Source organism: Drosophila subpulchrella, chromosome 3R (assembly GCF_014743375.2).
Source record: "Drosophila subpulchrella strain 33 F10 #4 breed RU33 chromosome 3R, RU_Dsub_v1.1 Primary Assembly, whole genome shotgun sequence".
Classification (NCBI taxonomy): domain Eukaryota; kingdom Metazoa; phylum Arthropoda; class Insecta; order Diptera; family Drosophilidae; genus Drosophila; species Drosophila subpulchrella.
Genome location: NC_050609.1, coordinates 6,345,738 through 6,363,564, shown reverse-complemented (window position 1 = coordinate 6,363,564; position 17,827 = coordinate 6,345,738). Strand labels below are relative to the sequence as shown.

The 17,827-nt window shown below is 41.4% G+C and overlaps 2 protein-coding genes across 2 annotated transcripts in view; one reads left to right on the top strand and one right to left on the bottom strand.

Annotated features, from left to right (window-relative positions):
* The first annotated feature begins 1,426 nt into the window (after positions 1 to 1,426).
* On the top strand, positions 1,427 to 10,569 carry LOC119563159 (allatostatin-A receptor). Its single transcript, XM_037876419.1, has 4 exons — positions 1,427 to 2,763; positions 5,439 to 5,717; positions 6,436 to 6,594; positions 9,908 to 10,569. The coding sequence occupies exons 1-4, from the start codon at positions 2,215 to 2,217 to the stop codon at positions 10,001 to 10,003; spliced, it is 1,083 nt and encodes a 360-aa protein (XP_037732347.1). The 5' UTR covers positions 1,427 to 2,214; the 3' UTR covers positions 10,004 to 10,569.
* Positions 10,570 to 14,573: 4,004 nt separating this feature from the next.
* Positions 14,574 to 17,827, bottom strand: part of LOC119545808 (huntingtin) — a 40,938-nt gene continuing 37,684 nt past the window's right edge. Inside the window, exons 28-29 of the mRNA XM_037851691.1 lie at positions 16,400 to 16,668; positions 14,574 to 15,658 (exon numbers count right to left, since the gene is read on the bottom strand). Coding sequence (XP_037707619.1) covers positions 15,257 to 15,658; positions 16,400 to 16,668 — 671 coding nt within the window. The 3' untranslated portion in view covers positions 14,574 to 15,256. The remainder of the gene's footprint in view (positions 15,659 to 16,399; positions 16,669 to 17,827) is intronic.

Here is a 17,827-nt window from a genome sequence, read left to right as displayed (position 1 = left end):
TGGCCCCACATCAGCCCATCAGCCCCGTCAGCCCCGTCACCCAGAAATGGGGGGTGACAGGGCAGCCCGCCGCAGATTTGATGGGGGCCACAGCTGCCGCTGACGCAGACGCCGACGTCGACGGCGCAGTCGGCTTCTGCAGGTGACAGGTGAGCTCTGCGCTGGCAGCGGCAATAAAAAGCATGTAAATGAGGCGGGATTCGGCCTAGGCCAAGACCCCGAGCCCAGCTATCTGCCGCTTGCGGTTATATAATGTTGTGACAAGCCGTCCCCGGCGTCCAAAAGGTGTTAACCCACTGGATCTGATCTCTGGCCTACACGGATCAAAATCAGCTCGATAAAAACCACATATTGGCAAGTAATAAGGGTAACTCGGTTAGTTCTCTTATAAATATATTTTTAGGTTTTCTATTTTTTAATTTTTCAATATTTAGCTGAGTCATTTCAATGATGGTATAATATTAAAGCTAAGAAAAAACTATAGAAAAATATATTATTATATAATAAAATAATATAAATAGTTTCTACAATTTTCAGAAATATTATAGACTGACTCAAAACGTTTAAAACCATTTAAAGATATCAAATGATGAGCACATTTTTTCACAACTTGTAAGGCCATTTTCTCGTTTAATATTACTTTCAATTATTTTATTTTGTTTGTTTTTATATTATCAATTTTAATCAAAATCAAAATTATAGAACTTTTTTAAGTATTATTTATTTTTCTCAACAGATAAAAACATTTAATCATATGTACTTAACAAAAATGTTTTCATACTTGTATGACTTGCCTGCAGGCTTTATCGCTTAGCAGCTCCATTCCGCTTACAAAAAGCTAAAAAATATAATAAGAAGATTATCATATGATAAGCATTTTTTTCCTGTGTAAGACTGAGGGGCGTGAACATGGGCGCGTGCCACCTTTCTGATGTTTTTTTTTTAATCCACCTCTGCTGGCAGTTAATCAGAGAAATTAAGCAAAGTACTAAACGCGGCAGAGCTTGGAGCGCCAGCTGTGCAGTCGAGACGCAGGACGAGAGGCGTGACGACGCTGACGACATCCAGCTGTGCAGGACAATGGAAACCAGCGGGCGGACCCGGGACCAAAGGCGAAGGCAGACCCAGAACAAGTAGTGATTGCCCCAACAATTGCTGTGGCTTTAGGTTGCCCATTCAACTGGGCCAACAGTTGGAGCAGCAAAAGCAAACATTCCAGTCAGCTGATGAGGATTGGGGGCGGTGATGGCTGGAGGAGGTGGTGGACCCCCTCACACGCACAAATCCAACGCCGCTGGTTGCTGCTATTGTTGCCATTATTCTCGCTGGGATGGCTGGCGTCGCTGCCGGCGTTTTTCCACCGCCGCCGCCGCCGAGGCATCGACGTGTTCCTCAACAAGCCCAGCCAGCAATCAGTTGGGCGCTGGATACGAACGCGTGCAGTGTGGACTTTCAAATTGGCCAAAAATACTAGAGTGGAATCGAGAAAAATATATACAGAGTTCCCTGGTGAAACAAAAGGAAACGTTGGAAACGCTTATATTTTCGGTTATATAGCCACAGAATTTATGCCATTCCGTTTGTCAATAAAAAAAAAGAGACCAAACAAAACAATAAACCCAGAAACGTAAACAGAACCAGAAACGAAGTGAACGGAGGAGCGAAAAGAAAGACATCATATTGAATTTATGGTGTAGGTGCAGCGACGTGGTCCTCGAGGATGGGATATCCTGGCATGCTCCTTGTCGTCGGGGTGTGACACGGCACAGTTTGGCTGCGTCGGCGCCGATTTGGACGTGTCCTTCGGACCTTTGAACTCTCCTCCTGCTGTCCTTTTATTGTTGTCTTACCTCTTACCTGCCTGGCTACCCAGCTACCCTACTACAATTACCGTTATCGGGCCAAAGGACCAAATTGCTTTTGCCACCCGGCCACGTTGTGAACAATTCCGGTTCGTTTTGGTTCGGTTCGGTTCCACACGGCGTATGCATTACGGGCTCTCAAAGGTTTCTCAAGCGCCCTCGTATTGCTCATGATAATTGAATTTTTGTGGCGGCTGCCTTTGTGCAAATCTCCTAATTGGAAATTTGTTATTTGAGTTCGATGAACTGTGAACGGAAAAAAATAATATCCCCAAATTGTTGGAAAATTGAAAATGTCCCTTGACAATCAGTGAAATTACCAATAAAGTGATCAAAATAATAAGAAACAAAAATGGAAACCATGGAGAACTCTACATTGCTGGGGAAAATCAGCCTAAATGCTTCGAGAAACGATGAAAATCTTACCTCCTTCTTCACCGATGAAGAGTGGCTGGCCATCAGCGGCACTTTGCCCTGGATAGTGGTATTCTTCTTCGGGGCCATTGCCATCACGGGATTCTTTGGGAACCTGCTGGTCATCCTGGTCGTGGTCTTCAACAAGAACATGCGATCCACCACCAACCTGATGATTGTGAACCTAGCTGCCGCTGATCTGATGTTCGTAATCCTCTGCATTCCCTTCACGGCCACCGATTATATGGTGTACTACTGGCCATATGGAAGGTTTTGGTGCCGCAGTGTGCAGTATTTGATTGTGGTGACGGCTTTCGCCTCCATCTATACGCTAGTTCTAATGTCCATCGATCGATTCCTGGCCGTGGTCCATCCCATTCGATCGCGCATGATGAGGACGGAGAACATCACCCTGATTGCCATCGTGACTCTGTGGATCGTAGTGCTGGTCATCTCGATGCCAGTATTCTTCACACACGATGTGGTGGTAAGTGGGAGTGGTTTTACTAGGTGCTGTGGGAGGTTGGGAGGCCTGCTGTGCCTTAATCTGCTGCGAAGAACATGGACCAGGCAAATTTATTGCTTTCCATCATCGTCACCTCGTTAGATTCCTCTCGCTGCACGTCAATGCCGCGCTGCTTCTTCGTTTTAGATAGATATAGATATAAATGGATCGTAATACAGAAGGTGAAGATCCAAGACCCCAAATACCCCAACCCGATCGACTGATCCTGCCTGATACAAATCATTTGCTTTTACTATATGCCCCCTAATAAAGTTTCCCCTTTTTATCTTGTTTTCAGTGCTTTGTGTTTATATTAAAAAATTTTGCTAGATGCGCGGCGGCGGCCGTCCACGATTTGTTTTTGTTACTAATTTGCTATTTGCTATTTGCTATTTTGAATTCATAAATTTTTAATTATAGACCAGATAGCCAGCGAGAAACACTTGCCAACTGGCGGTATCTTTATCCGCACCCCTAATTTTCCCCTCTCTTTGCTCCATGCACAATTTCCATTTCAATTTCAACTGTTGATGCAAAAGCACGTAAATCATGACCAGTCGTAAGTCGTAACAAGTGGTCATTATGGAAACTTTGCACTTGCGAACTTCGGGCGCACACTGCGTATGATAAATGTGCTCGCGGGTGGCGACCTTGGAGAGCTCCTTTGGACTTTAAGCTTTTATGATCGATGCGAAAAGTGCGAGAAACAATTTAATTGCGGAATAATCGGCAGAGATATGCATTGTTTGTATAAAATCAGCGGGCGATATCAAATATGTAGGGGATTTTTAATTGGTGGACCTAATCTAAAGGCTAGGAGGTATACTTTTGACGATAAGTAAATGCTCAGTGCAAGAGTGTTGTATGGTTTTTCTATAACACATTGGAACCCGTTACAAAATGTAAAGTTTTGTTTGTTTAATTTACTGTTTAATTAGCTAAATGCTAAAAATATCAAAAATAAATTGGAAACCTAATTTATAAACTAAGAAATTCAAAAAAATCTTTAGTTAGGAGATAGTTGGCATATTTTAGCTTAGAAACTAAAAAATATTAATGAAACGTTTAGTGTTACCTTAAATATCTTATTTATCCGTTACACATATCAACTACAATTACGCCGGTAAAAAGGGTTATTTTCCTGTTGACGTCATAGATTTTCCCGGGGCTTTTTCCCACAGATTTCCCTCCGCCAATAAAGCGAATGCCACATCGCACATGACCAACTTTTTATGTGTGCCATGAACTTTTCTCTTTTCCTTTGCCAAAAGCAAAAGAGTCGCGGTTAATTAAACGAATCATCCCATCGATGAGATATTTTATCTGTGAGATGGCGATGGCCCACTGTTGCTCTAGCTGTTGTTATTGTAACCTAATATTTTATTAAATGGAATTTCACGCTTCGTTATATATTTTTTTTCTCCCATTCGGTTTTGTTAGCCTTGTTTACGTTGGGGAAAATGCGAGAGGAGGGGTCACAGGGTTCCAATGGGTCGCATTATTGTTTGTTTATGTGTTTGCTTTGCTTTGTCTAAGGATTAAGCTGGAAAAATACAGGCCAAATTGAATGCTCATATGTGTGCTTTGCTTTGTTATCTGGCCGTGCGTGTGCAAATACAAAGAAACAGGCGATAAAAAGGCATAATTAAGTCATGTTTGATCAACATGTTAATTAACAGTTTGCTATTAATTATTTCCATATTACACTGGGCCCGGCCAAATTGCATATGTACCCTATATGAGGGCTCTCTGTGAGCGTGTGCCATTATCTTTTTATTAGAAATCGATAACTAATAATCATAAAGGCACACATATGTCCGAATGCGTAACGAGATATGCGATTTCCAAATTCCAGGTCATGGCATTGATTGACAGCTGTTTGATTGGGTTTTCTCTCGAAACGAATCGAAACGAGGGATAGGCATTAATGGCTTGTCAAGTCTATTAAGTCTTTGGGTTTTCTGGCCTTTGTGTGGTGGAAAACGAGCGAAGCAAATTAACCCATTAATCAGCGGAGGGTCTACTTCAGTGACCTTGGCCACTTGACGCTGCACAGATTCCAATTTTCGAATTGCCAACTCAATTTGTGAACCAACCAGATCTCTCGTTCAGTGTAACCAAAACAAGGGCGGGTAATAAACAAACATTTTTGTAAGCATTTTCCCGGGCATTAACGGGAAAGATTTTTTAAATACGATTTTCCACACGCATTAATCGATGGCAAGAGCGCGGTGAAGAGGCGGAGATTGTAAACAAAAATGTAAACAAAAGGCTGCAAATATTTTTACGATAGGCCAGGCAGTTTATGACCCTCCTAAGCGTCAGCACACCAGTCTCGTCTAGCCCAAACCCGAAAGTACCCCCTACCTCTCCCCACATCCATCCTCATCCCCATCCCAAATCCAAATCCAAAACTCCGGCAGAACAATTTGTCAGCCAAATGTCAGCGACAGAGGAACAAAGTGAGATTGCGAGTTAGTTGTCGACGTCCGAACTATTCGTATGACAGTTTAGTTTTATTTACGATGTCTGGCTGTTGGCCGCCTGACGTTGCTTGGCTGCCATGCAACTGTCACTGGCAACATGACGTATGCGCAATATTCGATTCCCACACCAGTTTCAATCCATTCAATCCTCTCTATCATCGATTTTCGCAGGTGGACACCGATGCCAAGAAGAACATCACCTACGGCATGTGCACGTTCGCGACGAACGACTTCTTGGGTCCGAGGACCTACCAGGTCACCTTCTTCATCAGCTCCTACCTGCTGCCCCTGATGATCATCAGCGGGCTGTACATGCGGATGATCATGCGGCTGTGGCACCAGGGAACCGGTGTCCGGATGTCCAAGGAGTCGCAGCGGGGTCGCAAGCGGGTCACCCGCCTCGTCGTCGTGGTGGTCATCGCCTTCGCCTCGCTTTGGCTGCCCGTCCAGGTGAGTCCAAAGACCCCTATATGATCATAATGAAGATCGTACATACTAATAACAGAGAAATTATACATTTTATATATAGATCCTTAAATTTATTATAAAGAAACTTTTTTATATAAACAATGTTCATATGAACTAACTGAAACTGTTAAGAACTATACAAAAGTCTTTTAATAACTCTTATTTTTTAACCTAAGTAATAAAAGCTTAATCAACAGAGTGCATCATAATAAACCTTAATGATTTTTGTAAAAAAAATCCAACTATTTAAAAGACTTTTTAGACTTTCCCTGTTAAAAATGCATTTCTCATTAAGCAGTTCTGTATTTAAGTTAACCGATCTTAGGCTTTAAAAACATGTTACAAGACACCATGTTTTTTTCCTCCCAACAATTATTTTTCCAAAATTGTTTAAATACATTTTGCTGATTATATACAATGATTTATCATAAAATCTTTAATTGTTTCTTTTTAAAGTTGGGAAATTCGTTTATATTAAACCAAATATCGCTCAGAATAGAATGTTTACCTAGAATACTTTTTTGTGCATTTATATTATGTGTAGTAATCATACAAAGCGCATGTGAACACATATTTAATATTGGAGCTTTACAACGTTAATCTTAAGTTTATACCATTCCCTTATACATTAGTTTCTTTTTTACTCAGAATTAAACATAAATATGAAATGTTCCCAAACATTATACGATTATTTCCACAGCTCCTCCTACTTTTCAAGTCACTGGGAGTCATCGAGACAAACACGCTGACCAAACTCATCATCCAGGTCACCGCTCAGACCCTGGCCTACAGCAGCTCCTGCATCAACCCGCTGCTCTACGCCTTCCTCTCCGAGAATTTCCGGAAGGCCTTCTACAAGGTGAGTGGGTGCGGTCAAGTGTTCGGATGGAGGGTCCTCCGATGGGCGACATTCGAGTGCTGGGTCAATATATCGATGATTCGAATGATGGTTGATATACTTATTTTTCGAGCATTGTTTTCGCTTGCATTTCATTTGAATCCAACTTTTATTTGTCATAATTTTTGAGTGAGCCATCATATTGATTTATTGACTGACAAACAAGAAAAACCATTGCCCCATATGTAATTGCCATTCATATTCGCTTAACCGCATTTCCATTTCCATTCCTAATGAGAATTTAAATGAGCCAATGTTTTGATTTCAAATTAAAAATCAAAAACCCAAAATGCAATTAAATAATTTACGATAATAATGGGCCAGAAGAAAACAAGAAAAGAATACATCTCAAGAGCATTCTGCGCGTGTTTCCCCATTAAAATTTCGATGGGCAACGGTTTCAATGAGTTAAGTGCGAAAAACGCGCATACGCCGCGTGGGACGAAGCATCAAAATTTGTATTTACGATATAAATATGTAGAATTTACCGAATAATTTCAGCCTAGGCAGCCGAGCTGGCCCGTCAAATGGGATCATCATCATGGACCGACCGTCCATCTTCATTTCTCTATTTATAATGCCGGCAAAACAGGGCAAAACAACCCGACGTTTCGCAGCTGCTGGGCATTAACACAAAAGAGCACTCTTTCCCCTGGTAATATGGAAGAAATATTTTCCATTATTGGATGGATGTGTGTGTGTGTGGAAATCTTTTGTCTTGTCAATTTAATGAAGTGCATCGAAGTAGTTTACGAGGCATACCATTCGCATGCATTCCACTATTTTCCATGAAATTGCACAGTAATTGAGCTTTAAAGTACAAATGATTGCGTTCGGTGTGGTTCGTCTATTTAAAGATATGCCCAAATTAGCAACGCATTGAGACAATGGGAAATTACAGGCTTTACATTCTTTTCAGCTCGGTCTTTTTATAGCTTTCTACCCCCCCTGTAAATTCATTGACATCCGCTGATGTTCCGCCCACAAGAAAAAACCCGAAAAACAGACGGCTGACAGGCTGCCCGCAGTTTTTGGAGCCTGGGACTCGAGGCTCATTCCAATTCAACTCACTTTCGGGACGCATTAATTCTTTTGGTCAGCGGCCATTTGCATAAATACAAAAAACGTTGATGGGTGGCAAATCACTGGCCAGCCACGCCCACCGCCCCTCGAGGGGGGGTGGGATTTTCCATTTACTTACTTTTAATTACTTTAGGGACAAACAGACACAAACTGAAGGCTCAAGAAAAACAGCGGTACTCATCGATCGGCTAGCCTTACTTTCAGCGTACAACGAAACATTTCCTTTCAATCATTTTGTGGCTTAATTTTAATATTTTAATTTGTTTTCCCGCTGCGGTGCGTGAGTCCTTCGTGTTTTCCCGCCAAAGCTTTCGGCACTTTGCATATAAATTGTGCTCCTGGACTGGAGATGCTGATGCTGTCTTGGTTTGCCGTTCGCTAATTGATGTGTTTGTCAAGTCATTAAATTAGATTAATTAGGTTAATTAAATTGCTCAGCCGTTGTTTGTATTGTTAATGTTTTTTGCTATTGTTTTGCTCCGCGAACGTGTTCGGAATGCCTTTTTTTGTTAATTCCCGGAAACGGATAGGCATACCACGAGGTCGGGCATATGTCAATCTGATTAATTGGCCATGTGACGGGCCCTTCTATTGGACAAGTATTTATTCATGAGCCGAATTGGTCTCTCCATTGTTTTTCCATTTTCACGCCTTTCCAAATCATTTAACCCAAAAGAGCCTGCAGTCCAAGAGGCTTGACAGGTGGACCACGACGCACCAGGATGTGAGTTCTGAGAAAACTACCTATTAAACATAACTGTAAGGAGGAGCGTATATTTATTTAAATATTTTTTCTTTATTTGGATATCCTTATAAACACTACAAATTTATAATTCGAGTACTACCACACTCTTTAAGCTATTTGCTTGCAAAGAAACCTACTAAATCCACAAATTTCAAATTTAATCTAAATATTTTTCTATAAGATAAGAGTTTAACAAGAAATTCTTTGTTTTAATTAATCTATTTTCTATTGTTTTTTCTTTTAGTATACTATACTATCCGAAGATTTGTATTTGATTAGCAGATATTTATTTTTACAATTCCACTTTTCTACTTATAACAATTGTTGAGTGCTTTTCTATTCCTTTACATTTTTGTAATCACTTTCTTATAAGTTGAAAATGAACAATCTGTAGAAATTTATTTTATGTTACTTAAAAAATACTTTATTTAACAAATACAAATAAATGTATTTTTAAACGGTTACAAATGTAAACCGAAGTTATTACCCTTTAAAAGCTTGTGGCTTCATTCTTTGTTGAACTCTCTATTAAAATGTTTGTTCATTTCCTTTTTCAGTACATATTTGGATTAAATGTAAACGTAAACAAATAACATATTACTTCGAAAATGTATTATTTATTTGCTATATTTATGCATGTTTTTTCAAGACTACCGGACAAATTATAGATGATAAAAACCACAATTTTTTTTATACAGCCACTTTTTTTAGTAAAACCTCCTGTATTTGCATTTGTGTTATGAGTAAATACGTGGCAAAATTTGTAGTTAAATACCTGCTTTAAAAGCTTTTCGCTGTTGTCCATTTGCCGTAATCGAATAATGAGCAGGAGGCACAGACAATGCGAAATGCACAGCGCACCTAGGAAGCCAAAGACCGTAACTGCCGGCGGTTCAAAGGCCGTAATTCATTTCCCCAGAGCTTTCCCGGCTTTCCCGGCTGCTCTGTTGTTGTTGTTGCTCCTGTGACGAGGCACTAATCAACAATTTCAGGCAGTTCAATCAAAGCGCAAATTCATAAATCATTTATATGCAAACTCCTCTCACTCCTCTCAATCGGGATGGGATTCCAGTGGAAGGTCCCAGTTCCCAGTTCCCAGTTCCCAGCTTGGTTGCCTGGCAACTGCCTGTCTGCCGGCATTTCAACACCTCAAACCACTTTAATAATTGAATATTGAATCAAATCTAATCATTCAAATGCAAAGCGACGGCAACAATCGCAGCCAGAGGCCTTGACAAGGGAATAGCCTTCGCCCCATTGCCCCAATTGCCACTCCCCCCTTTTTAGGGGTGACTCTGCATCAAAACTGATCATTAATCAAATATTTTGGCCAAAACAGTGAATGGCCTTCACTGGGCCATCAGTACTTAATGTATTTTTATTTTCGCATTAAATTTGGACAATTTTCCATCATTTTTCTCAGTCTCTCGCCTTTTGTTCCCGCAGGCCATTAACTGCTCGTCTCGATATCAGAACTACACAACTGATTTGCCACCGCCGCGGAAGACGTCCTGTGCCAGGACCTCCACCACAGGACTCTAGGGATAATTTCCTAAAGGAAGGTGGGCACATATGATTAACCCACAGGCAGACCATTTGGAATTGCCTTCATCACGAGTGAATCTCCGAGCGCAGGACGCATGTCCTTTACAGGGAACCACAGGACCAAAGGACCGAAAGGACTGCTAGCTATCACTGCTATAAAGTGATGCTCTTCGAATGGCTAGATTTAAATATATATAAGTAACTTGTATATAAAACGTAGACCTATAACCTAGCATTACATGATTGTCTATTAATATTATATAATATAGGGCTAGCACTTTATAAAGTCTTTTTCAGCACCTATAAAATAATAAAATAAATATAGGACTTAAGTTTATAAAATGCTGATTGTAAAGGGTGATATATTTAAATCCCTTGATATAATATTATCACTGTTTACGCACTTTTTAAAGAGTATTATTATAATAGCTGTTATAAAGATAAAGCTTATCGGAACATAATGTGTTACAAGCTCCCTTTGGTGTAGGCCATATTGTTGACCATGTTACCGCAGTTTGTTATTTGTGTAAACCATTAAAGAATTAACGAACACAGGAACAACACCCCCAATGCGTATTTGACTTGTTCTGAATGGAGTTAACAAAACAGTCAGTTGTCAGCCGGCGGCTCATGAGGCAAATGGCCAAACTATTGGCACAAGTAACATATAAATGTAAGCAAATTCGGCTGCCGGCATTTAAATGGGCATTTAGTGGGGCGTGAAACATGAAATCGAAATACTTGTCGAATTTCGCGATGCCATCTACAAGGGATATGGCTGGCTGGCTTTGTGCATTTGTGCAATCACTCGCATTCATTTGCACAACAATCATATTTATTCTTGGGCTTCACTTACCTACAGAAGATTTTCACTTTTAAGTTCTTGGTGTTGCGGCTTTTGAATACATCTTAAAGTAAGTAAAATATTTTTAAAGCAAATTGATCCCAGTTTTAACCAACTAAATGCCATAATAATAACTGTCACAATTCGGAATGATATACCTTGTTCAACTCGCAATAAAATCCCCAAACGACTGGCATTCAAACCTGAAAATGTTTATTTTTACCCTGTTATCTCGTTTTGGAAATATAAATATTTGCTGCTGATTCACTGAAAAAAGTCGAAGAATTTTCATATGATTTTTTTCATAACTGAAGAACAATTTAAGTGTTCTCTCTTTTTAAAAATATAAGAACTTACTGATCCTTACTGACTATAAAAAAAGAAGATATTTTTTCATAACTGTAGAACAAGTTACAAGTATAACGTAACTTGTAATAAAATTTCGAATCGATTGGCATTTAATCTGTAAATCTTTTTTTCTTTTCCATTTTCCCAAAAAAATGGCAATTAAAACTTTAAATTTTGCAAAATGTGATAAAAACCGGTAGCTTGTGGCATGTGAGCTGTTTACAACACTGTTTTTTGGTCATGATACGTTTTTTTTACCTTATTTTGATTTCCACCTTAGGGATCCCTTTTTTTTGGTACACCAGTGATGAATGGAGCGGTTTCACCCAACCTCAACGCCTGATAAAAACCCGCGAGCGGCCCTGGCTATCGTCACTAAATGACGTGAGTGGTACTCCTGCTGGAGGTCCTGTGAGGTCAGCGAGGTCCTGACTTTGGCAGCTTAAGATGCTGATTGCATTTCGCTCTCCGCTGGCGACTGACCGGAATTAATTATGCGGTGTCCATTCTGCGGAGCCAGGGGTACATATACCTATATGTATGGTACTTACAGGCGGCAGGCGTAGGAGTATTGGCTCCGGTTTTCCGCACTGGCGGGCCCCTCGCACCTTTGCATAATTTATTCAATTTTAATAAGCGGCTCCGTCTAGCGCGGAGGCGTTGCTTTTTACACCAGGTAAAGGTAAGGGCAACGTAATTAATGCGTATCAGTCGCTGACAGGTTCCTCTTCGGCGCGTTGCCAATGTAATCAAAATTTCAAATGAGCCCCGAGGACGAGGAGTGGGGGCCCAGGTGCAGGTGGCGTCTTTGCAAATGAGGCGGGAAAATCAATGGATCGATTCGAGAGCTGGGAGCTGGTACTTTGGAGGAGAGCCCCCAGGAAGTCGGCAAAATAAAGCCAGGCAACTAAGTATTGGCGCCATAAAAGTAAACGCTTCGCTGGCCAAACTTTTGTTTGCCTTTCTTTTCTTGCACTTAGGAAAATAACATCATAACATAACATAAGTTTAGATAATCGGTAGTTCCAATTCCCAGAAAATAATAGAACCTTTGAAGCCTTTCTGTAAATAGTTAATAGGTATTTATCCTAGAAATATAGAAGGGCTTGACCCTAATTATAAAGCATATATAAATAAGAGAAATAATAAGTTCAATTAAAATTATTAAATGAAATATAAATTCAAGATATGTATATTTATAAGATTATATTAAAAACACAATTTTTGTACACTTACTTAAGAAAAGGTGGAGAAAATTAAAGTTTTATTGGGCAAGGATTAGGAACTTAACATTTTTTTAACATCCTACTTGATTCCTTACACACATTATATTTCCTAACCAAAACTATCTAAGTTTAATCCTAGTCCAATTATGTTTTTTTTTACGGAATAGTTGTAACCAGTCAAGTATTGCGAAATATGTATGTAATTAATATTGCTCAATTTGTATCGTTCGTTTTGTTGAAGATTTTTGACTGTTTTTTAATCCAATCCCATCTCTTTATGGATCTTTTTTATAGTGTATCCTTGGGATACCCGTTGGCCCGAAGGATAAGTCATTTCGCCACCGAGCAAATGGCCAAACAATAACGGCAAAGCCGAATAGAAAGGCAACAACAACAGAAACAACAAGAACAACGACTGCTTATGCTGCTGACATTATCATAATAACAATAATCATAACTGTGAGTGTAACAGTTGTCGCAGCCAGCCACTCTCTCTCTCTCTCCCCCTGCTCCCTGCTTAAAGCCAACGGAGTATTATCCTGCATGCCAAGCAGTTTACCGTTACGTGGGCGTGTGGAAATGGAACAAAATGGAAACGGGACTGTTACACTACTGACCTAGTCACAAGGCCAAGAGAAAACGAGAGAGAGAGAGAGAGAGAGTACTCTACTTAAGAGAAAGTAGGCCTGTCCTGGCAAAGAGAATCACTCCGAAAAGTGGTGAGTTCCGGGCTAACAGCGGCAGAGAGCAAGAGGAACGCCTGGCATTGGCACACCGTCCACGTAGTCTGCTTTTGGGCATTTGCCTCGCTCGACTTCGGAGCATAGGTCATGGCGGCCCACGGGTCGGCTACTCAACCTGCCCACCTGCTTTGCGGTCACTCACATGCTGCTAATCCGCAGGGGCGCAGGGAAAGGGGGTCGCTCTAAGGCTCTTTGGCCAAATGAAGCGTAACCAAATGCTGATAGCCCAAATGTTGCAGTTTATGGCCAAGGCATTGGCCAAATTGCCTCTTGGCGTGCGGCATAATGGCGACAATAGCCACATTGTCTTCACACACTGAGTGTGTGTGTGTGCCAGAGCGGGACGGCACTAGTGGGGGGGGGGGGGGGGGGAGTGGGAGGTACACACCCACCCTTTTGCTCGATTGCATAATGCGGTCGCGCCAAAACAGAAAAACAACTTTGAACAGCTTTGCAGTTCATTTCGGTGTGTGCTGCAACTTCCTTTCTCCTTTCTCATTCTCATTTCTTTTTTTTTTCATTTTTTTCCACCGGCTTTTTGTCGTTTCGCGTTGAACTGGCAAATTTCCGGCAAGCTTTGCATGCACACAAAAGCCATCTTCCGTCCCTGTCGCACGCACGCACACACACTCGAAACGAAAGTTTATCTGTCAATTTCGGTACACAAACACACGCAGGCGGCAAAACGGTAACGCACTGAACGGATTTCTATATCCTATGGATACCTTATCTATGAGATAATAAGACCCTGGAAACAATTTATGATGAGCAAAAACTTCAAGATAAAGAAAACTATCATACAAAATTTAGGTTTTTGCAGAAAAAATTTGGTTTCTATTTATCCTTATAGCTTATATAAACTAAAACTCATATAGTAGGTTTTATAAAAATTAATTAAAATATGTTCTCAAGCTTTTTTGATAACCTTAGTATAAATTAATCAACATTAAAAGTTTTGTTTTCGCAGATGATCTAATCAGCTTTATGAGTTTATTGACAACCTATATGTAATATCTTTTAAAAATAGCCTTAAGCTCATTACCAACTTTTTGTTAAAACAAAGAAGAAATTTAAGAGAATATTCGATTTTTTCCAGGGCATCTCGTCTTTACGTAAACCCCGGTTAGTTAAACTTTTTTTCCAGTCCAGCACTTCGCCGATAGTTTGAGGAAGAAACATTTTGTCAACTTTAATGCGCTTTGTTGTTAAGACGGCAAAACGAAGAAAACGCTCGCAAGCCAAGTTACATGTGCCAGCAAAGCAGGTAAAAGCGCAAAAGTTCGAACCGATTTGCATATAGTTCAGTAATCCAAAAACGAATTTTTCGGTTAGTTGGCAAAGTACTTGGCTCAGCTTTTATGCATTTTAAAAATCAAACATCCCCCATTCACGACACACTTCTGAACTCGTTTTAATGGTACAATTTATTTCATTAAACAATATGGTTATAATTTTGATTACAATGGAGGGGTGTAGGTCCTTGCATAATGGAATTTTCAAGTAATTTTGATTAGGAATTAGCCAGCAATTGGTTTAGGTTAAAGTTATAGTTCTATTTCTTGCCCAGCAAGCGCGTCATAATAAATAAATGATAAACTTTTGCCGAAAAACTGAAAACTGACAAGAACATAATTTCCGTGTCCTGGGTCCTAGGTCCTGGGTACTTGTCGAAAGGAAAGCCGCAGGAATTAATTGCGGGTCCTTTGCTCGCCTTGCTGGCCTCGTTAAACTTTCTACCAGATTAGGAAGTGCGGGGCGAACATTCGTTTGCAATAATTTAAATATTAGTTACACATAATGTAAAGCATAAATTAATTTTGTATTCGCCAACTATTAAAAAACTTTCCATTCGCTGGGGCCAGCGAGTTGCGATGAAAATGAAGACGAAGAAGAAGTAGTAGAAGAGGGACATCCGTTTAAACTTTCTCTGCAGCTCGGGGCAATTAGTTATTCACGCTTGCGCTTGTCTTTGGGGCAAGTTTAGCCGCTGCCCAATCTGAATATATTTTTCTCCTTAACGGCGATTGGAATTAAACGAAGGACAAATAGTTGGAGGTATCTTATCCATATCATGTCATATCGAATCGCTTCAGAGACGCTGCAACATCCGGCCGTAGACTTGATTCCGCTCGAAGCTGCTGAAGGCCTCGCGGAAACGCTGCCGCTGCTCGCCACTCAATTTCGCATGGAAATCTTGTGCAGCTGTCACGAACAATGCAATTTCGTGTTGACCCAATTTTCGGGCCATCGCCGGTGCTGTTGCCCCCGTTGCCCCCGTCGTTGCCGCTGGTGCCACCGAGCTGGATGCCCCGATGCCGAGCACCAGCGGAAATAGTTTAATCAAATGCAGATTTATGGAGGCGGATAAAAAGATGACGCTGAGACCCCAGACACCCTGCTGCTCCGGCTGGGCCAAGAACGTTGGCAGGGTGCAGATCAGCCAGTCCTGGAGCATCTGCAGGTACGACGAGTCGATGGCGGACCGAAAGACCTGCCAGGGGGAAGAAGATTGGAGAGCGGGTTAAGAGCTGAACAGCGAAATGGTTAAATAAAAGCCAGGCCAAGCCAAGCCGACAATACGGAAATTAAATTTTATTGTGCTGCTCGAAAGGTGCCTTTTCTGGTGGGGCTGGGGGTAAAGTCTGCAGCATACTTTGTGGCAGAAAGTTGGCTAATGAAATTCCACAGCCTGGGAATCCCGACCCTGCAAATGACAGTGCAAATTGTGCCGCTCCGGGATCCCAAGCTACCCAGGATCCCCCAGGTTCACTCCCCCGGTGAGTGCCGAGCTTGTTTTTATTAATTTCCATGCACACGCACCCACCGACTGGACTGGCTAACCTTGAACCTAATGAAAAAATTTTATGGCACCACAGTGGTGGCCTTCTCCTCGCATTGACCCACATACACATGTGAGTCCCAACTCGCACCTGGACGGGGGCCAAGCTGTAGCCATGAATTCCATTAATTTTCAAGCTGCCAAAAATTCCACAGACGCACACATGTTTGGTCACAGATGGCGGCGAGTGTTTTACCCTTTCGACTTGTGGCCAGGGCAAACATTAGCGCTGCATTGACCCCCTTCCGTTACGGTCTCCAGGCAGGAGGTCCTGGTTCTGGACTCGGACTTGGACTCGTAAAATGAACCCCACCAGGCCGGGGAAACAGCCACGCACGAACGGCCAACGTCTTTACCTTTTGCTAAATCTTTGGCCAACCAAACACCACTCACCTGATATACAATCATGGCAATAACATCGCCGTGCGGTTGATTTATGGCCAGAAACTCCTTTATGACCTTCGTCAATATTTCATTCGGTGGCACTAAATCACGAATAATTTGGCACAGCACTTGTCCATAAATCCAGGCGGCATCTCGAGTCGATGATTTAATACAATGCAAAAGTATATCGACTTTATCGTTTTGCTGGGCGATTATCTCCGGGTCATCCTGGACGATTCCGTTCGACAACTCGGTGTTTTCCAGCTGGACAGCAGAACCTGAAGAGCAAAGGGAAAATGTGTAAGTCATCTGCAGACAGAGAGTGAAACTTTCTAATTAACAAAGCAGCCTTCAAGGTACATTGCCAATGGCCATTATTCACATGCTTGGGGTCCTTCACACGACAGCGATTCTGCTCCTTTTTTCCCATCCCAGGACACACACGTCCATAAATTTGCATTTAAATTTTATGGATTTTTTTTTTTTTGGAAGCCTGACGCTTTTTCCCAAACTTTCACTTCCAATCCCATGACCAAAGCCAAAGCATCAAATTGAAAACTAAACAAAAAACGCAACCAGAAGCTGAGCACCCATAGATTAGAGCTGTTCGATTAAGCCCGCAAACCGAGGGAAAGGAAGGTCACCAGCAAATAAATGTGCGTTCCTTTGGCCAGGTGAAAAATGATGGTGGCCAGAGAGCGGTGAAAGCCGCAGCCTGTGTGTGTGCTGCTTAGTGCGGTTTAGCGGCATCGAATTATTTACAATGCGAGTGGAGCGCTACCTGATCCACCTGCACGCCTTAACCGCCCCATAACCCCGGCATAACCATCACCTTCCATAACCCAGCTCAGCCGCCTTCTGGCCGCGCCAACTTTGGCTTTGGCCTTTGTTTTGCAGCTTAACATTGTTGGTCGTGGCTGTTGGCCTGCGGGCAGCTTGTTTGGCTGGCTGTTGCCAATTTTGGCATTGTTGTTGCAGGCTTTTGAACGGGAATGAAGTATGGCCAAGCCACCAAGTGGGGGCGGAAGGGGGCGTGGCCCGGCGCCTGGCCACAATTATGCGCGCCACGAATGCCGCAGGCAATGCACGAAAAAAATATACGAAAAAACCTAACAAACTCTAAAATTCGTTTAAGCAAAACCAGGCTGCAGAAAAAAATGTATTACTAAAAAAAGAACAGACGAACATAATCAAAAAGGACAATAAAACGAATTATTTATACCTACTTAAATGTTTTACCACCCATTATAAGGATTTATTATGCAAATTATATACATTTAATGCAAAGATTAGTCTTTCTGCCTGTTTAACTTACGGACGATTTTCAAGTAAATTGACGATTCGAAACATTTAGGTTCTCAATACTATTTTAGGTTCTGGTTAATGAGACGATCGTAAAAATGAAACTTACGAGCAAAAGTTTACCTATTTTTAGAA